A 20,408-nucleotide genomic window follows, 5' to 3' on the forward strand; every position below is an offset into this window, starting at 1 on the left:
TTACATCACGTTGTCGAATTTCAGACTCATCTGGGCGGCACAATGTCTCTCAACTCTGAATAAATGAATATGAATTTTGGCTCATACATATATGACTTTGGAATTGGGCCCCTTAACATGTGCTTCAAATCTGAAATGCACATGCAAATATGCAACTAGCAGTAAAAATTCTCATTCTCCTAAACCCTACAAGCCTCTGTTTTTACAGGTCAAAAGATTTGGATTAATTTTTGAGATAATGTCATGAAAAGCTTAATTATAAGGACTATTAGGATATAATTATCAAAGAGAAAACAGAGCAGTTGGGGGTTCTCTCTCACATGCATTTGTCTTTTGCCCATTGACATCGTGGATGCATAATATGCAGCTCTGCCTGCCTCATCAATAAATAAGATGGTATTCGTAGACGGTAGAACTCTAGAACGAAAACCAGAATCTTTTGTGAAATGAGCTCAGCAGAAAATAAAAGGTCAATCAATGATAATTATTCCTCAAGTTAGGTTCCTAAGATTCCTTATTGTAAAGCAAAAAGAAAGTTCCTCAGTTAAGATTTTGAACCAGGTTAGGTAAGATAGAAACCATACATATTAGTGTGTCAGTTCTGTTTCAACAAAATGTGTTGTAGTGAAAGTTTACTGCTGCTTGAGAAAATTGGTGGAAAAGGAAGAGATGTGATGAGTCAAATCCAGAAGACAAGTTTGCCATATCTTAGGGGAAAAGGTCCATCTCCTAACTCTGAAGTCCTATATATGCATTGAATCAAATACCTTTTCATGGTTGTTTCAGAAAGTCAAAAGGAGCAGGAGTTAGGTTTGGGACTTGGATCTCTTCCTTATTTTCCCACACCTTTTTTCTGTTTTTCTGATTATTTCCAAAATGTAGACTGACTAGGTCAGCCTCAGGCCTCCTTGTGACAAATGTCACTACTTGGTAGCTCCATTCTTGACCCGTTCATATTTTGTTCTCTTCTTTTTGTGCTCTTTGTCCTACTCCTCCTCCTCACCAAGTCCATATAAATACATTTGGTGCTACTCATTTCCCACCCTACTCCAAAATCAAAGTCTCAAACTCAAACCAGAAAGCAAACCAAGCAAGGACAAACAATACCATTATGTTAGTAGACTCAAACCCGCCTCTCCTACACCATTATGGAGCCCTTTTGCACCAGCCATCCGATAAAAATCCTCAACTACATGAAAACCATATCACAGAAGAATGCCAGCTCCCATTGATAGACCTTGAAGGGTTGAAAAGCCATGACGTGAGTTACAGGCTAGCATGCGCTAGCGCGATTTGTAGAGCCTCCTCAGAATGGGGCTTTTTCCAAGTGGTGAACCATGGCATAAGCTCTGAGCTTATAAAGAAGATGAGGAGAGAGCAAGTGAAGTTGTTTTCAGCACCCTTTAAGAAGAAACAAACTTCTGGGCTTCTCAACAATTCTTATAGGTATGGGACTCCAACAGCAACTCACCCAACTCAGTTCTCTTGGTCTGAAGCTTTTCACATTCCTGTCTCAAAAATCTCAGACCAAACTTGCTATGGGGAGTTCACCTCTCTAAGGTATGACATATGTTCCAATCATTTGCTTGTATTCGTTGTTGCATTAAGGGGATCAATCCCCTGACATATCCTAATCCGAGTTCAAAAACATAAAAATCCTTACTTTAATTAAGTTAATGAAGTGTTTTTGATGCATGCATTGCAACAGGGAAGTGATGGAGGAATTTTCAACAGCCATGTCCAACCTATCAAAAGTGCTTGCTCGGGTTCTAATTAATAATCTCGACAAACAAGAGGAAGCTGCAGGAGACATTTGTGAGTCGAGCTCATGCTTTCTTCGCTTGAATCGCTACCCGGCTTGTCCATTTTCCCCAGAGATGTTTGGTCTAGTGCCTCACACTGACAGTGATTTCCTCACCATTCTTTGCCAAGATCAAGTAGGAGGACTTCAACTCATGAAAGACTCCAAATGGGTTGCTGTAAAACCCAATCCGGACGCGCTTATCGTCAACATTGGAGATCTTTTTCAGGTATATTAATCGATGCTTAATTAATTGTACTCAGATTCATAGTCCGGCAACATTGTTATCTCCGATATTACTATACAGTATAAACACAACATTGTGTCGTGTACAGCATGTGACATGCCTGGTGTGCAATTACCAGTTGGTTCAACATACATCCTTATTTATTGTGAAACATTAATATGCAGGCATGTCAAATATAAAACATGTTTTATATTGACTTTTTGATTAGTTAATAATTGCTTAATTGTATATACACAGGCATGGAGCAACGATGTGTATAAGAGTGTGGAACACAAGGTCATGGCCAACGAGAAAACGGAACGATATTCGATAGCATACTTTCTGTGCCCATCTTATGATTCTTTAATAGGGAGTTGCAGAGAATCCTCCATTTATAGAAAGTTCACATTTGGAGAATACAGGAGCCAAATTCAAGAAGATGTCAAGAAACTCGGCCATAAAGTCGGTCTCTCCAGATTTCTTATTTAGGAAGCAAATGAGCACCAGCACCGAATAATGCCGGCATCAGATTCAATCAGATTTAGTAGTGCAAGTTGAAAAGAAAAGAAAAGAAAAAGGAGGGAGTGCAATTGATTCCCACATGAGTCAAAGACTGCTGTCTTTTCCAGGAGGAAACATCTCAACTTGTTTATTAGTGTTACTTGAAATATAATTTTTTTTTCTTTCCCTTTTTCTTCGCTCCATATATACTCACCATTTGTAGCTTTAGGTATTATTATTGTTATTACTGTAATTATATATACATTCATGTACTACTGTATACCAACACAGGGTTTCTAGTTTCTGCTCCAATTGGAGATGTAATAGATTTATTTATTTATTTCTATTTCAATAATATATATACTTTTTGGAGAACACATCTGTTTAGCTAAGCTATTGAATGTTCAACCACTATTTAAAGATATTACAATGAATACTCAAGTCGGCAACCTACAGTGATTCAGCTGATGTTTCCACACCAGCGTATGATTTTGACTATCAGGTAAAGTTGAAAAGATTAAATACCAAAGCAGCTATAATTGTTCACATCTGGGATTAGCCGACTATAAAGTTGAAAAAAGATTAAATACCAAAGCAGCTATAATTGTACACATCTGGGATTAGCCGACTATAATAGTGTCAGACATGAAGTCAATTTTTACCAGACCAAACCAATTACCAATTGACAGCCTTTTGGAAGCTGTAACATCCGTGACCTCCGTCAAACTAAAAAGAAAAGACAGCACAAAGAAAAACGAGAATACAGAATGAACACGGCAGCATAAGAATAACAAGACAGCACTGAGTAACACTAATGCCCTAAACTTAAGCCTTAAAATAATGTTGGATGATGTTGGAGATTGCTTCACCAGAACTGCAAATCTGCAATAACCTAAAACCCTAAACCTTACTCCATATGCTGAATAATGCACAAGGAGGACAAGTTTCCATATTCAAAACGTGGTGGTAGTAATGCAAGAAAAATTATGACATCAGAGAAATTGAATGACTATTACAGATCAAAAACAGCAGCTCTTTGAGTATATACACCTAACTGATATCTCAACTCGAAAGATTTACAAAGCAGTTGATACTAGTGTCAAGTAATATACACCCTTTCACCAAATCCTAGGGTTTGTGCTGGAAAACCAAGTTTGAGAGTAGAAATTTCCCAAGCAACACCTGTGGCGAGATGATAAATCTGCACAGAAGACTAATCGATGCAACCAATCAACGAGTGAGAGGGACAGCACAAACTAAAAAGAAAAGACAGCACAAAGAAAAACAAGAATACAGAATGAACACGGCAACATCAGAATAACAAGACAGCACTGAGTAACACTAAAGCCGTAAACTTAAGCTGTAAAATAATGTCGAATGATGTTGGAGGTTGCTTCACCAGAACTGCAATAACAACCCTAAACCTTGCTCCATATGCTGAATAATGCATAAGGAGGACAGGTTTTCATATTCAAAACATGGTGGTAGTAATGCAAGAAAAATTATTATATCAGAGAAATTGAATGACTATTACAGATAAAAAACAGCAGCTCTTTGAGTATATACACACAACTGATATCTCAACTCGAAAGATTTACAAAAAAGAATAAGCAATTGATACCAGTGGCAAGTAATATACACCCTTTCACCAAATCCTAGGGTTTGTGCTGGAAAACCAAGTTCGAGAGTAGAAATTTCTAGCCGAGCAACATCTGGGGCGAGATGATAAATCTGCACAGAAGACTAATCTATGCAGTCAATCAATGAGTGAGAGGAAGGACACCAAAACTAAAAAGAAAAGACAGCACAAAGAAAAACAAGAATACAGAATGAACACGGCAACATAAGAATAACAAGACAGCACTGAATAACACTAAAGCCGTAAACTTAAGCCATAAAACAATGTCGAATGATGTTGGAGGTTGCTTCACCAGAACTGCAATAACAACCCTAACCTTATTCCATATGCTGAATAACGCATAAGGAGGACAAGTTTTCATATTCAAAACATGGTGGTAGTAATGCAAGAAAATTTATGATATCAGAGAAATTGAATGACTATATTACAGATCAAAAACAGCAGCTCCTTGAGTATATACACCCAACTGATATCTCAACTCGAAAGATTTACAAAAAAGAATAAGCAATTGATACCAGTGTCAAGTAATATACACCCTTTCACCAAATCCTAGGGTTTGTGCTGGAAAACCAAGTCTGAGAGTAGAAATTTCTAGCCGAGCAACATCTGTGGCGCAATGATAAATCTGCACAGAGGACTAATCGATGCAGCCAATCAATGAGTGAGAGGAAGGACAACACAAACTAAAAACAAAAGACAGCACAAAGAAAAACAAGAATACAGAATGAACATGGCAACATAAGAATAACAACACAGCACTGAGTAACACTAAAGCCCTAAACTTCAGCCGTAAAATAACGCCGAATGATGTTGAAGGTTGCTTCACCAGAACTGTAATAACAACCCTAAAACCCTAAACCTTACTAAATTGAATGACTATATTACTAAAACAGCAGCTCCTTGAGTATAAGTACCTAACTGATATCTCAACTCGAAAGATTTACAAAAAAGAATAAGCAGTTGATACTAGTGTCAAGTAATATACACCCTTTCACCAAATCCTAGGGTTTGTGCTGGAAAACCAATTTTGAGAGTAGAAATTTGTAGCTGAGCAACATCTGCAGCAAGATGATAAATCTGCACAGAAGACTAATCGGTGCATCTAATCAATCTTCAGTGTCTTGTAAGGAACAAAAGCTATACACTTCATTGTACTGTAGAGGTTCTGTAACAGATTGAAACATCTGATTCAGTCAAGAAACATTGCCACCTTGTCTTTCAGACTGGTCTTCTTCTTCGTTATGGGGGCAATTTCTTCTTTAACAACATTACTATGAGTTTGTGATTCGACTTTGTAGGAAAATGCCAGATCGTCTGTCAAAATGTCAGTCCTCGCTTCCTTCTTGACAGGTTTCTTCAGCCAGGGGCCTAAAAACAGATCCAGCATGTCCTGAGCAGGATCCCCTGTTCTACTGGAGTTCAAGGCAATTTCTTCACTAGTCGAGCTCTCGTTAGGCTTAGAACTGGTAGCATCTTGGATGAGTGATCTTGCGTTACAGTTTTGGGAGTCCATAGAATCATCTGACTTACTACTGGAAGCGACTCTTAGTGCAAGTCTGCTGCCTGATTCACATTTTTGATTTGATGCTTTTTCTGGCACTAATTTCCTATCAGCTTTTATGTACTGCACAACGGTGGTAGCAAACCTTTAGATTCCATGTACAAGATAGAAACTTTGTACTATCAAAAGCAGTCATTAGTAGTGAAGTAATATTCTTCAGTTTTCCTTTAGTGCCAAGGAAAGAGCAACTAACCTCTTCAGCAATCATCACTAAATCTTCTGCTGTCAGTTCGACATCATCATCACTCGAAGTCTGGACTTCTCGTTCCTCACCACTTCCACAGCTAGAATCCTTTGCTTCTTGTCTCTTCAGGACAGCTGTTTCTTGAACTTTTCTTCTCCCACGTCCAATCTTGTCTGGAAAACTTGCAGGGACGTTGCAATCAAAATCCGTATCTTGTTCATTTGTTTTACTATTAATCCTTTTTGTCTCACATTTTGCAAGAATGTATGAGTTCTCTCCCAACGTTTTCTTTTCATGAATCCCTTTTCCAGGAGCCTTTGCTTTTTGCCTATCTGCAGCAATAGATTCCTGAACTTTTCTTCTCCCACGCCCACTACACTTCTTCTCTAGAACAGCTCCTGAGTCATTACCTTCAAATTCTTCATCTTGTTGAGTCGATTTTCTCTTTCTTTTCTTTGCCTCGCACTTTTGAAGAACATGCAAGCCTTCTCCCAGTGTTTCCTTTTCACGACGCCGGATCCCTTTACCAGGTTTTGCAGTCACAGTTTCTGCCTCTTGAGAAGCAAGTCCTTCCTCAAGCTGGTTGCCCTTTTCTTCAACATTGCTGGACTTCCCCTCTTGGCCAGTAGATGACCCGCCCAGCATCCATTGCGGTAAACGTCTCCTACTTCCATCACTAGCAGTAACTCCAAACATTCCTTTATTTCACCTAGCCCTATAAGTATAATATAATCACATGGTTAAAAAGGTAAGACCAAATCAAATTTAACCTTCACTCCATCTTACAAGTTACCACACTACAATACATTGCAATAGACTCTCATTCCACCACTAAAACTATATAGTAGCTGTATCAAAGACTGAAATTTCAAAACTCAATCCCCCATTTACAACTTGCATGAAAAATCCTTGGCATGAAAAAGATATAATCTTTTATGATCCCAGACTTCCATTTATCTTCCTTAACAACTCTGAGATTGATCCAACTTCTCCCAGTTCTTCAACAATGTACATTACCCAAAATATAAACAATTCTGAGATTGATTCAACTTTCTCATTCTGAAAATTCTTTTAACATTGCCCATCTATATGATTATGATTCATAAGTCAACAAACTGAGAGGCCCTAGTTTCAAAGTTTAAAACTTCGCTACTCTTTTCTTGTTTCTCAGTCTGAAATTTTTAGACCTAAATTCCTTGAAAAGCAGGCAATCAAAACAAAGAGAGAGTTAAAATTGAAACAAAAATCCAAATAATTTGAAAGAGTGGAAAGATACCCAGTTGAAGACGAGACAATGCCAACAAGAAAGAATGAAACTTGGGGGGCTTTCCCGCTTCGCCGCGGAGTTGCCACCACCAGTACTACTCCGGCCGCCGCTGCCGCAATTCGGGATTTTGGGGATTTCTCTTCTCTCTCTCTATCTTTTTTCTTTTTTAGACTCTGGAATTCTCACCCTCTTCGTGCATGTCACGTGACTACTTGGTGGGACTATTTGAGTGCTCGTACCTCGTAGGAATCAGAATTCGGAGTTGGCTTTGGTATATCGCATCGCATAACCAAAAGGCACTGTTGGAATAAAAGGTACTTTTAGAGATGATGTGATGCCAAATTCTGTTCTTAACTATTTACTGAGGCATCTGATTCTTTGGTTTATGGTATACTGACTCAAAGTTTGTGGCAAGCGGAATTAGGAATGAGAATAACCTTAAAATTTGGGTATCAGTCACTTTAAAAACAATTGGTTTGTAAATTGAAATTTAAATTGTTGTACTAGTTGGGACTTCTCTCATAATCATGAATTTCATGGCAGTATTTTGCATGCCATAATGAAAACTAGAAGTTATGAATGATGAAAGTTCTTAAGAGATTGAAAAAGAGCATCAACTTCTGGACCTTCAATTGGGTTTTCCCCTTTCCTCTGGTGTTTCCTTCTCTCAAACTCTCAAAAAGGTAATATTAACTAGAGTGAGACTATCTCTGACTACTTGATTGGAAACAATTGGAATAAACTGTTTGACCATGATATTGTTGATCAAATTACTAGTATCCCTACTCCTATTTATGATCAGGAAGATATTCATTATTTAAGGCCCGACAATGGCTGCTTTTCTATCAAAACTGCCACTTGGTTACAAGGAAAGGATCAACTTAATCATCATAATGTTGATCCATTAAGGAAAATGTGGAGGCTTAATATACCTCCGAAAGTAAAAAATTTTAACTGGTTGATCATAAGAGGACTTAAAACTAGGGATAGATTAACTAGATTTAGTTTGTTAAATGATAATACTTTGTCCCTTATGCAAAAGTGATAATAAAACTGCGGATCATATTTTCGGTTCCTGTGATGTTACTATGGCTATTTGGAGATATGCAGGTCTAATTGACACCACTGATTGGAGTGCAGGTATTATCCCAATTTTCAGGAATTTGTTTATTAATAATCCTTATGATCAAGATTTATTTGCCAAAATACTCATGTTATGTTGGCAAATTTGGAAAGACAAAAATGATTCAATTTTTAGGAATGCTACACTAAATCCTCTTAGTGTAGTTCATGCTGCTTCTACCTATTGGAATTTATACATGAATCTTCGGTTTGTGCGAAAAAAAACAAACAAAAACCAGCATGTCATCATTAAATGGCATCCCCCACCAGCTGATAGTCACAAAATCAATTTTGATGGTTCGGTGAATCAAGTAAAATCTTCTACAACTGGCTTCATTATCAGAGATCAACATGGCATTCCTATTGTGGCAGGTGCCAGCTGTGTTGAAAAATCTTCGGTTCCAATGTTAGCCAAATAGCCACCCTCAAGTATAAGGGCCAAGTTATAGTGTAGGGATTGTGAGTAGGGGATATCATACCCAAGGGATTGGAAAACTCACTCTAGCTAGAGAAAACCTAAAGGGTGCTAGATGAATATGCAAATGTACAAATCACAAACAAGGGCTCACAAGTGAACCAAAGTTCATGGTGAATATATGCAAGATGGTGTAGTGGTTTGATTTTGGTGTTGGAGATGGTTTAAACTCAAATTAACACACAATAAAAACTTAAAATGTAAACTAGGCTATGCTAAACTAGATGTGATAAATTGGATGGAAGTTAGAGCTTTAGGTTGTTCACCATAGCCTCTCTTGCATGCATTGATGTTCAAACTATAAGTATAACAATCTCAAGTATCCAATTACCCTCTTAGCATCCGGATAAGACTACTAAGGCCTAAACTCCTTTGATTTTATCAATTCCCACGGGATAAATGCCAAGAACAAGTTATATTACCGGATAAGTATCAATTCATTGCTCTTAGATGCATAAAGGTTTGAGTTTAGATAATCAAGCAAGCAAACCAATCCTAGGTCTAGGTGATTTTAACTCACTACCCTCACATACACACCTAGTGTGCTATCATGCTATTAATGTTCAAAGCTAGCTACTCTCTAAACATTGTTCATGTAATGACAAATGCAAAGTATTCAAATTAGCTAGATTCAAATACAAGCATTCACTTCTTGAATTAGCATGTGAAGATGATCATGGAAATTGCATCAAATAAGATTCAAACATCAATTCATTATAAGTTTGGCTAGGACTTTCAACCCTAGCCCCAACAATAGACTACTCACACATATCTACATAAACTAACATCAACATAGTGGAAAACATTAAGCTATCAAAGAATAGAGTTTAGAAATGACTAGGGATGATCACAAGTGAAGGATGATGAAGTGGTTGATCATGGAAACTTTGTCATGGAGATGATGTGGTGGCTCCTCTTGTGCTCTAGCTTCTTCCTTGAACTCCTTCTTCAAGACTTGAGATGATGATGATGCTTGGTATATGTGAGATGTTATGAGTAGAGATGTAGTTGGGAAATGAAGTGGTGGAGATGGAGGTTTTGTGGAGGAGATGGTGGTGGATTGTGTAGAGAATAGAGAGAGAGAATGATGTAGTGGCTAAGTGTGGGTGATGCTCTCTTCCTTGAGAGAATGCATGGGTGCTTAAATAGATGGAGAGAGAGGTGTGAAATAGTGTTGTGAAGCAAAATGGAGCAGCTCACAACTTGCAAGAAGCATAGAGGTGGAGTAGAAAAGTGGTAATAGATCCCAAAATTAAGGGAAAATGGCATGGGAGTGATGGTGTAGGTTGGAGTAGAAAATGATGAGTGAGGGATGGTGATTAAGCCTAAAACATGATAAATATTGGAGTGTTGATGATGATGGACTTTTGGGTAATAGAGAGTGTTTGGTTGAATTGGAACCAAAAGGGTTGGAATTTGGTTGAGATAGAATGATGGTGAATGGATGTAATGGAATAGATGCTATGGTACTCATCCTCCATGAATGTGGCCGGAAAATACATGGCACCACCGTGAGTGGTGGTGCGCCGCCTCTTGTGCCGCCAAAAGTGGTGGTGCACGGAAAATTTGCCGGAATTTTACTTTTTTATCCTCTTGTCAAGATTTTCTACAAAACATGAAATTGGATTAATCAACATTAAATTGGACTTTAGAACAAGTAATTTACATGTTTTATGGCACAAATATATAGATGAATTATGATCCAACATCCAACTACTGAAGCACTTGCTCTCAGAGAAGGTTTAATTAAAGCAAAAGAGAAGAATATCAAGAAAATCTTGGTGGAAGGAGACTCCAAGCTGATAATTGACTGCGTCCAAAACAAATGTGGTGTTCCTTGGAGATTCAAGGCAATCATTCAAGACATTAAGAAGATCGCTAGCTGCTTTGAATACTTCTCCATTAACCATGTTTTTCGAGAAGCAAATTTTCCTGTCGATGCTTTAGCAAACTTAGGACACTATAGAGGTTCAGGTGATTGTTGGGAAATTAATTTTTCCCCCTTAGTTAGAAATGCGGTCCTTTTCGACCAAATTGGGTCGGGTTGTACTAGAGGTTTAAGCTTGTAATTTTACTTTTCTTATCAAAAAAAAAAAGATTGAAAGGCACACAAAAAGAGAGCTAAAAGGTCAAACTCTATATAGTACGGGCATTTGGTCTAGTGGTATGATTCTCGCTTTGGGTGCGAGAGGTCCCGAGTTCGATTCTCGGAATGCCCCACTTGTTTAATTTTTTATTCACTTCTATATCCAAAATTTTTTTTTTATTCACTTCTATATCCAAAAAAAAGAGAGCTAAAAGGTCAAACTCTAGGTTGCAATGTTTTACTAACTTTTTGTTAAGGCGTTCATTTTAAGCATCTGATATATTAACTAGAAAATTGAGAAAATAAGAACTAGAGAGAAGAGACGTACATGTAAACTTACATAAATTTTTGTTCTTAAAAGTTTAAATATAAAGAAGGGAGAATTTCACAAATTGTCACTCAACTATAACTCATTCGATACTTTGGTCACTCAATTTTCAGATATATCACTTTGGTCACTCAACTATTACTCTGTCAATCACTTTAATCACCGAATGAGCATTTTGTCTCACTTTAATCACTTCTCTCAATCATTCCAATTCAGATTTCTCAATTTTTCACAATTGATTGGACAAAAATATTCTTAATATTGTGGCAAATAATTTTTTCTATAATGAAAAAAATTATCAAAGTGACTAAAGTGATTAACAGAGTTAAAGTTGAGTGACCAAAGTGATATATTTAAAAATTGAGTGACCAAAGTGTCGAATAGGTAAAAGTTGATTGACCATTTGAGATATTCTTCCTATAAAGAAAGACTACAGATAAGAACATAATCATTAAATAACGAAAACTTTAAACTTTCATTTAAAACATATATGCTATAAAAAGTCATGTAATCTCCTCCGATTCAATTCTTCTCTCACTCACTCTTATTGAAAAAATAACTCAAAACATTTAACAAAAGTAACCACCACTTTTTACAACAATTGTAAGAAAATTCTTAGAGAGAAAATAGGCAGAATAATGGAGTAAGAGAGCTTTACGGGTCACCCCTTCTTTTTATGTTTAGTTATTTACCATTCATTTTTATTTTACTTTTTAATCCAGCTCATCCCCAATTTTTCATAGATATTTCTCATATCCCACTGCTCAATCCCCATCATCCTTCTTGTTTTTTTGTTTTTCTTTTTTTCCATTCTTACATATACATATTTGGAAGACCGAACGAACATAAATATTTTGTTGCTTCAAAAACTACTTTAATTTATATGTTCATGCCTCTCTGTTGAACAGTGCAGACTGCAGGCACATGACATTCCCTTGTTTTCAAGAAGACCATCCAGGTGATTCTGACTCATCATCTCACTATCTCTGTTCTTCAATTCTTTCTTTATTGCTTTGAATCTTGTTACCTTTAAAATTTTGTTCTTTCTTTCTCTGGGTTTTGTATGCCTCTATGATGAACATAATATATATTTGATTACGTGATTGATATATGCTTCTTCTTGGGATGAGGGATTGAAATCAATATTCCCAACAGTTTCTTGAGCTTAAAGAGAGAAAGAAAAGAGGGTAAGAATCCCCTCTGGATATTTTCCATTGCATTATGGAGTTGTGGAAAAGCTATGAACTTCCTGGGTCCAGCAACAAAGGTTTAGATAGATCATAGCCTCATAGGAATCAATTTTCATTCTAGTGGCTTAGCTGGTTTCAGCTCAAGTCCCATTCTTGCTCTCAAATAATCCTGGAAATGTTGTTCTACTTGTTCTTGGCATAATTACTATGCAATTGCTTGTAACTGTTGAACTTATTATGAACAGTATTACCCATATGATGTTAACTATATTAGGCATTACAGTAAAAGAAGCATCTTTTTGGAGTCTTTTTGCCACTACCATTTTGCTTTTCTTAAGCACAAAGGTTGCAATCAAGGCGTATGCTTTTCTTTGCAATGAGGGAATCAGTGCTTATGGGACTAGCGCCTTTTTAATGTGCTCAAGTTTGTATTCATCATCTTTGTCAATGTCATTATATGTAGGTCATGATAAAATGGTGGATATGCAATCAAAGGGAATTGCTTGTAGGATTAAGAAGTGTGCCTATGAATTGCTGTCGATTGGTGGTGATCTGATGGACGACGCTTACTCGTGGGACTTGAAGGGAAGGGATATACGCCTCAAATCGATGTTCTTGTATTGCGATCTAAGTCAGTTGATCTCTAACGTCCCAAAGGATCAGAAGAAGGCCCTGACAGAAGTTGGCAACAAATTGTTTTCCTCCATCGAAGAGGTAAACCACTAAAACAATTAAGGCACTTGTTTGTAGTTCATTGTTTTCCCTAGTTTGAAAAAGCATCTTTCGGTGCATGCCAGAAGAAAATGGCAACCCAATTGGGCAAAGATCACAAAGGCAGAGTGACTTTTTTCTAGTATGGTTTCTGAATCACATTGCATCCTTGCATGAAAGCCACATTTCTTCCTTTTCAGTTATAAGTTGGAGGAGACAAACGTATACGCGCTTGCTCTAACATGTTCAAAGCATGTTCCATTAGTGACTAGTAAGATGGTGGTTGAGGTAATTGACAAACGCTTTTTGTTCATTGCACAGTTGGATCATGCAGTGAAAATTCGTAGCATTCCATTGACTCAAGACCGATACAACGAGGCCGGTGTCATTCTACAGGAGCTGATGGTTCTCATGCCTTGATGCATGCCTCAAATTGGTGTTATAGAGTGAGACTGATCTGTATATTGCCAGGGAGCAATAAAGCAATCTCATCTTGTAGATAAAACTTGACTCCAGTTTGTACAGTGCTACACAACCACGAAACTTAGACACTTTCCTTCATTCATATTCCTTGTTTTCTTCCTTTATTTCTTTGATCCAAGTATTAGAATACACAATAAGGATGTTACATCCTTCCTTGACTCAGCTACACAGATCAAGTCATTTGACCATCAAATTCATTTAAAGAGGACTAGGGGGATTCATCACAACATACCTATTCAGCCTATTCACAACACGGATTATAAAGGCAAAGCAATGTCAATGGACCGTCACATATTGTATTCAACTAGACCTGGTTCTCTTCATGTCTCATTATACGGATTTACATGGGTTTTTTTTGGAATAGACGGATTTACATGGTCATCGAACTGCAAAGTACTTCATTAAGGTCAAAGAAAATGGTCAAACCAACAAATCAAACCATGCTAGCCAACAGCAGTGAAGTGGTACAATTAGCAGTTATAAATTGAAATTTACAAGAAAAAAGTTCCTGCTGCTGCAACTATACTTTTATATTAATTTATTTCCTGCACAATGAGAATAAGGGTACATAATATATATTTAGACACAACACAAGGATCCAGGCCTGGAGGCACTAAGATCAAATGACAGTGAGGCCAAGAATTGAGTAGGGTTCTGCATAAGCCTCATCAGATATCTGCGACTCTGCTTCCCGGCAACAAAAGCAAACTCATACACAGTGCGCTCAGACAATGAGGCAGTCCAGGATTTCGAGATGTTGATTTGTCTGCTTGCATTGGCAATTTTAAAACAGAAATCAGAAAGATTGCGAGCATAAATAATCTAACAGAATTTCTTCATGCTTTAGAATTCATAGTATGCACGAGCAAAGAAAGAGGAGACAATCATCAACCTATGGATGAAAAACACTCTTCCTCCCCCCTCACAAGTTTGCTGGCAATGCACAATAAGACAAATATGAGTCAGTTTATGTCATTTCTCATAAGCTTACCTAAGTTGTATTACGCAAGATAACACTATTAGCAAGGTCCTCATTTATGCATACATCCAGCGGTGGCATTTGGCTCATTAAGCCAGGCATACCTCTCATGCTGCAAAAAGTAAAACAAAATTATCAAAAATTTGACAAGTTAGCATCATTCACAATAAACACTGAAGATATATGCACATACTCATTCAAGATGGCAGTTAAGTTGTTCCTTGTGCGACAGAAGAGGTTAATATTGTCCTGTAACTGTTTGTGACAAGACATAACAGCACCATGTTACTTGTAAACATGTATTGCGAGCCAATATGCAGAAAAAAATAATGAGTGCATCGTCACTCAAACACATGGAAAATTAGAGTGAAGAAGATTTAGACCGACATGCATACAAAATACTCCTTTCAAGAATCATCATATTAGAATCACCAAACTGTTACTTGGACCTGATACGTTGAATAACCAACTTTCATCCATTAAATGAATCTTCCAAACTGACAAAACACAAAAAAACCTAGCATTGGCCAAGACTCATATTTAAAGCATTGGATTATATCAAGTCTAAAATGAAAGGGTAGGCTTGACATATTTACACAAATGAAGTCAATTATTTCATATAACAATTGAATATATGCTGATCAGGAGCCAAATTTAAATTTCACAACAGCGGAAGCACTAAATGTTGCTGTCATAATACATCAATTGCCCATATGATATAACAAAGGTTCACATAAAACATCCCCTTTCCAATTTTGACAGGTGACCTCCATTGTTTGTTAGAGGAGCAATGACAGGGAAATTAGATTCAAATTATTCAACATGTACAACAAGTCACTGACCTTGTACGTAGAAAGGTTAGCTGTGATTTGATTAAAAGCTTGAGCATTTTGGTCCAATAAATGCTTGGCTGTCCCACTTATTCCTGAGAGTAATCCAAAAACAGTACCTCAATGAAACTATCAAAAGCAATTTGACGTTCAATATAGTCAGAAGAAGGGTGAAAAATGATATGCACATGCTGGTTCTCAAAGGCCATAGAGTAATGGAAATAAATAACAATGCACAATTATTTTTTTCAAAATATTTGGTTATGTTTCCTAAATATAACCAATCCCTCGTGTGGCAGGTATTAAATTTTTGGGATCTGTAAGCATTGTAACTCTTATTTCATTGTATTTCTGTTCACATCAAACTTTGGAGTTCAGTTTTAACTACCGTCTTCCTCTTTTAACTTCACACATTTAGGACTTCTTTTTCTTTACACATTGCGAGAGTTATTTAGTGATTACAATTGGACTCTATTTCTAACACATCCATAAATATGCAGGTATCAAAGCCATCCAAAAACAAGGTGTTGAAAATGACGTTCAATTAGCTCCTGCAGAGTAATGCACCACTCAAGAATAGAGTCCAGCTGACAAGCTTAAAATGTCTATTGTATTGTATGAAAATTTCTTAATATTTATTAATAAGGAGAATTAGAAGTTCATTCCTCTTAGCACTTCACAATTTACTAAAGACAGACAGATGGAAAACCCAAATAAAGAAAATTGTAACAATGGGTCAGAATTATGATGTCTGTCTAACCTTCACACTGCAAACGCTCATTCTGGTTCATACGATGCATCATAAGAGAATATGCAGCCATGTTGTGTTGTGGAGCTGAGGGTATGCTCATCTTGGAGTATGATTCTACCAGTTTATCCTGAAGAAAATTGATCTTTAGAATACTGGTTCTTCAATCAACATTAGATCCAAAAGATATGAACCACTTATCCAATAAATTAAAACAGGACACCCATTTGTGGTGTTACAGCTTAAGTAATTCACTTGAAGTACAATTCGAACCAATACTACACCAAAAATCACGTATACAACTGAAGATTTCCAATTTCAACATTCAATGAACACTCGGTTAGGATACAAGTACAACAATGTTCAATCCCGAAGACTCATTCAACGCAGTTATAATTCCACTAAGACCATTTAAATGCATGACTTAGGTGAACTAAGTTCATCTTACTACTAATACACACAGTTTATCCAAATTCACCAAGATACCTTCCTAATGTTGCCCTTCTTTCCTGTAGTATGGTCTTCAGGTTTCCTTCGCTTTCTCTGCAAAACATCAAACTACTTTTTACTCAACCAATAGATTAGAGAATAATTTGTTATTTAAATCTCTAAGTAAAGAGTAGAGAGCTTACCGTCATCCACCTACACCTCAAGGCAACATCACGCACAGTTTTATCACGCAAGGTTGCCGCAATCTTTATGTACCTCATAATACTCGGTTCATCAGCATACCTACAATAAAAAATGTGACAGAAGAAACGGAACTTTAAGAACACGTGAACGCAAGTCACTATAGTAAAGATAACTATGCAATAGAAAATAAAGTTGAAGAAATCCATTTCAGATCACAATCGTAACGGTCACATAACAAACAGAAATGTTTATAACGCAATGTTGCCGCAACTTTATGTACCTCATAGTACTTGGTTCATCAGCAAATCTACATTTAGAAAGAAAAATGGCACAAGAATATTAAACTCTAGAAACACAGAGTAAATGACACTCACCATATTAAGATAACAGTTAATCAGTTATACTATTGAATTTAAGGCAACAGAAATTCAATCTACTTCAGCATTCAAATGGTTACTTTTGTGAAAAAAACTTGGTTATAAGGAATAATCAAACCAAACCATGCAAGTACCATGTTGATAATAATGTAAACGAGCATAAACCCTACAAGATTATGAGCACAATCAGAGGCCATAAACTTCCAACAAGTCTATGAGGATGACCACTGTTACTAAGACGGTCAACCCCCACTGTTTCCCGTTTCCGAACTATCATACCCAAACAGGGTATGAAACACATCCCAGACGCTCAATTTACCGTATGGAATATGAAGACTGCTTATTATGCAGCCATCATCCAATAATAATTATATATTAGCATTAAAAGCTTAAGGGAACCTGCTGGGTTACTTAAACACTCAATTATTAACCTCTCGAGTCAATGATGAAGATAATTAATGATATGTTTTATATAATTGTACCACAGAAACGTACGGTACACTAGAAACAAGCGTTTCAAGCACCCGTTTCCGTTTTGTTCCACCTATCGGGTAACATTGAGGATGACAATTCGTTACAGAAAGAGCAGTTATGTGAGTCTCCATGATAGGCCAAACTTAATTGCATTGTAAGAGATCATAAGTATTACAAGTTTAGCAACAGGGACAAGAGAAAAACAGCATGAACATTAAGGCAAGAAATTATACATGCTTGTTGCACTTTTATGCATAATAGAACACAATAGTCTGAGAGATTAGGATTCTGAAGGACACATACTTGACAAGGCCCTCCTCCAATTTGTATTGCTCCTCCATAGACCACTCAACTGCCAAGCCTGTGTCATGCTTGAGGCCCGGTACCGAATCAACAAGCAGAGAAGCCCCTGATGAAGTCCCGGGTTGACTAATTACAGGACTGTGGTTGACCATGCCCATGCCCATGCCTGACCCCAAATTCGGAGAGAACATCATCCCCATCCCCATCACCGGGTCAGTACTAAAGTAATTCCCCATCGGAATCATCTCCGAGCTGCTGTTTATTGCTCCAGACTGGAAAGATATCGCGTGCCGGTTCAATCCATAGCCAAAAGTCTCATCATGTAGAAACCCGGTGTTCGACTCCATCGCCATTTTCCTTTATTGCTTCCAACTTGCAACTTGCAAATCCCTCACTCTAACAGAGAAAGAGCATACAATCAACAAACCAAAGCACAAACCTTTCTCAAGCAATTGAAATTCCCCATCGCGTGAACCCAACGCTAACAACCAATCACACCTCTAGAGTATCCACAAAACCGAGCTCATCCAGAAACCCTAGATTCTATACAGCTCAATTCACCACCATAACCGAAAATTACCAACAGAAACTTCAAATTCAGCACAGAAATCCCCAAACTTGAACAAAACCCAAAACAGAGAACTTGCCCCAAACTCACAAACTCCAATCCCCAGAAGCTAAAGACAACGCCTTTCCGTGCTCTACTCACCAAAACACATGAAAATTCCTCAACCCAATAACTTCCTCGAGCTCCAAATGGCGGGTAATGGGCCAAGTGGGTACGCCTTAGAGCTTAGCTAGTAAGAGAGAGACAGAGAGAGAAAGAGAAAGGCGTTACCTTTTTGGGTTCAACTTTCCGACGGGAGCCCTAATTGGCCCTTCTCTTATTATTTTTTCTTTCCCCAACTCTTATTATTTTTTCTGGCAAGTAGTACTACTACTACTACTTCTAGTACTGATGCTCCCTCCTATAGGACCCTGCTACTTTCTTCTCTCTTTGTTAGTACCATTTCTTTTTCTTCATCCATTTTTTTTTTTTATTTGTTTTCTCTATTTATTTTGGAAAAGCTTGAGCCCTTGGCTATGGAGGAGTGGTTTGTTTGTTTGTTTGTTTCTCCTCTCTTTAAAGAAAGACAAAGAGATAGCTCAGAGGGCTTGGAGCTCAGCCAATGAGGGAGCTAAGAAAAGCAGGAGCAACTAAATAAAAGTTGAGGGCTTTAGGATTTTTATTATTTTTTTTTGTAAAGTTGAATAATTTAATTTTCTGGTTGCAGATCTTGGAATTCAGCAACAGTGCGAATCCCCATAAGCATTTGATGCCAATTATTGTGGACTCTCCACCTTTCCTTTCTGGCTTTCTGCTCACCTTTTTTTTTTCATCAACTTTTTCTTTTATATTGTTTTTTTTTTTCTTTAATTGTTCATGTAATGCTCATAAAGAAAAGTTCTTACATGTAATGACTAATGAGTAATGACCCACCATTCTCCAGTGTCCGGTGAGATTTGATATATAAGATTGTAATAATTCATCTTTTCTCTGCATAGTGTAAATCACCCTAATGAAAATTCAGCTGGTCCAATCAATATTACAATAAGATATATACTAAGATTTAAAGCAAAAAAAAATAAACTTTCTAGAGTGCGAAAGGGGTAGAATTATAGGTTGAATTAGGTTGTTCTTTACTCTGTCCTTTCATGCTCTTTAGTCTTTACTTTGATTTTTCTGATTTAGGTTGTTCTACGGGAGCTACTTTGTGGCTTTGTTGTTTAATTTGTATTATAAAAAAAAGGGATAGAATTATAGGTACTTCATAGGGTATTTCTTTCAGGATTATGAATTTAGCGAGTTGCTAGAATATGACTTTTGTTTGTACTATAATGAAGTGCTTAAGCAAATAAAATGCTACTCTAACTATTTTTAGGATCTAAAAAGTCGTAGGCACATGCATGATTTAGTTCATAAGTTTAAGTTTCTTTATTTCTTTAGTAGGTTACATTAGAGAGAAATCGAACTCATGATCAAGCTTTTACTAACCCAATTTAAATTAATTTTATAATAAGCTTCATTTTATAAAAAGTCTGCTTCTAGATTGAAACACGAATGTTGAAGTTTCGAGTTTTGGTGTAGGTATTGGTAGCAACATGTACTATTTCACAAACAAAATAATAAGATGAATTATCCAACAATTATCACATACGATTAGTGATCCTATTCTTAGTAATGTTTGTATGGATCGGCTCGCTATTGAACCTCCAGGGGACCGTGCAAAATAGTCCCCAACTACAAACTTGTTTTAGTGTTGAACCCTAAAACTCGAAAATAGAGAAAACATAATCCATGACATAAAATGGGCACGTATAAATTACTAATTTTTTCATGTTCAAACCGTAAAAATCAATAACCAATATCCAAAACAAATAAATACAAACTGTTCTAAACCCATAGTAAAGAAAGTAACGTATAGAATGGCCATACCTTGTTAGAGATCT

General features: G+C 36.9%; 4 protein-coding genes and 1 non-coding gene across 13 annotated transcripts; 3 read left to right on the plus strand and 2 right to left on the minus strand.

The window, feature by feature from the left end:
- The first annotated feature begins 1,035 nt into the window (after window positions 1-1,035).
- LOC133709620 (gibberellin 2-beta-dioxygenase 6-like) lies at window positions 1,036-2,905 on the plus strand. Its single transcript, XM_062135415.1, has 3 exons — window positions 1,036-1,560; window positions 1,709-2,030; window positions 2,286-2,905. The coding sequence occupies exons 1-3, from the start codon at window positions 1,112-1,114 to the stop codon at window positions 2,514-2,516; spliced, it is 1,002 nt and encodes a 333-aa protein (XP_061991399.1). The 5' UTR covers window positions 1,036-1,111; the 3' UTR covers window positions 2,517-2,905.
- Window positions 2,906-3,353: 448 nt separating this feature from the next.
- Window positions 3,354-7,452, minus strand: LOC133709621 (uncharacterized). 3 transcript variants are annotated; one of them, XR_009846329.1, is made up of 4 exons: window positions 7,189-7,452; window positions 5,922-6,627; window positions 4,683-5,791; window positions 3,359-4,271 (listed from the first exon to the last, which is right to left on the minus strand). XR_009846329.1 is itself a non-coding variant. In XM_062135416.1 (3 exons), the coding sequence occupies exons 2-3, from the start codon at window positions 6,606-6,608 to the stop codon at window positions 5,357-5,359; spliced, it is 1,122 nt and encodes a 373-aa protein (XP_061991400.1). In that variant the 5' UTR covers window positions 6,609-6,627; window positions 7,189-7,452; the 3' UTR covers window positions 3,354-5,356. The 3 variants fall into 3 exon arrangements, 1 of the variants encoding a protein (XP_061991400.1); XR_009846328.1 differs by having other exon boundaries at window positions 3,361-3,741; window positions 4,150-5,791; XM_062135416.1 differs by having other exon boundaries at window positions 3,354-5,791.
- A 3,471-nt stretch (window positions 7,453-10,923) lies between these two features.
- On the plus strand, window positions 10,924-10,995 carry TRNAP-UGG (transfer RNA proline (anticodon UGG)). The gene has a single exon. It is a non-coding gene; the product is annotated as a tRNA-Pro (tRNA).
- Window positions 10,996-11,943: 948 nt separating this feature from the next.
- On the plus strand, window positions 11,944-13,740 carry LOC133709111 (photosynthetic NDH subunit of lumenal location 3, chloroplastic-like). 2 transcript variants are annotated; one of them, XM_062134731.1, is made up of 3 exons: window positions 11,944-12,148; window positions 12,844-13,094; window positions 13,292-13,422. In XM_062134731.1, the coding sequence occupies exons 1-3, from the start codon at window positions 12,115-12,117 to the stop codon at window positions 13,295-13,297; spliced, it is 291 nt and encodes a 96-aa protein (XP_061990715.1). In that variant the 5' UTR covers window positions 11,944-12,114; the 3' UTR covers window positions 13,298-13,422. The 2 variants fall into 2 exon arrangements, with proteins under 2 accessions (XP_061990715.1, XP_061990714.1); XM_062134730.1 differs by having other exon boundaries at window positions 11,948-12,148; window positions 13,413-13,740.
- A 203-nt stretch (window positions 13,741-13,943) lies between these two features.
- On the minus strand, window positions 13,944-19,081 carry LOC133709110 (uncharacterized). Of its 6 annotated transcripts, none has more exons than XM_062134723.1 (9): window positions 17,919-19,076; window positions 17,045-17,071; window positions 16,764-16,863; window positions 16,618-16,689; window positions 16,144-16,261; window positions 15,396-15,478; window positions 14,747-14,808; window positions 14,566-14,665; window positions 13,944-14,340 (listed from the first exon to the last, which is right to left on the minus strand). In XM_062134723.1, the coding sequence occupies exons 1-8, from the start codon at window positions 18,269-18,271 to the stop codon at window positions 14,566-14,568; spliced, it is 915 nt and encodes a 304-aa protein (XP_061990707.1). In that variant the 5' UTR covers window positions 18,272-19,076; the 3' UTR covers window positions 13,944-14,340. The 6 variants fall into 6 exon arrangements, with proteins under 6 accessions (XP_061990707.1, XP_061990708.1, XP_061990711.1 ...); XM_062134724.1 differs by having other exon boundaries at window positions 16,618-16,674; window positions 17,919-19,071; XM_062134727.1 differs by lacking the exon at window positions 14,747-14,808 and having other exon boundaries at window positions 17,919-19,081.
- Between the last annotated feature and the right edge of the window lie 1,327 nt (window positions 19,082-20,408).

Source organism: Rosa rugosa, chromosome 5, assembly GCF_958449725.1.
Source record: "Rosa rugosa chromosome 5, drRosRugo1.1, whole genome shotgun sequence".
Taxonomy (NCBI): Eukaryota; Viridiplantae; Streptophyta; class Magnoliopsida; order Rosales; family Rosaceae; genus Rosa; species Rosa rugosa.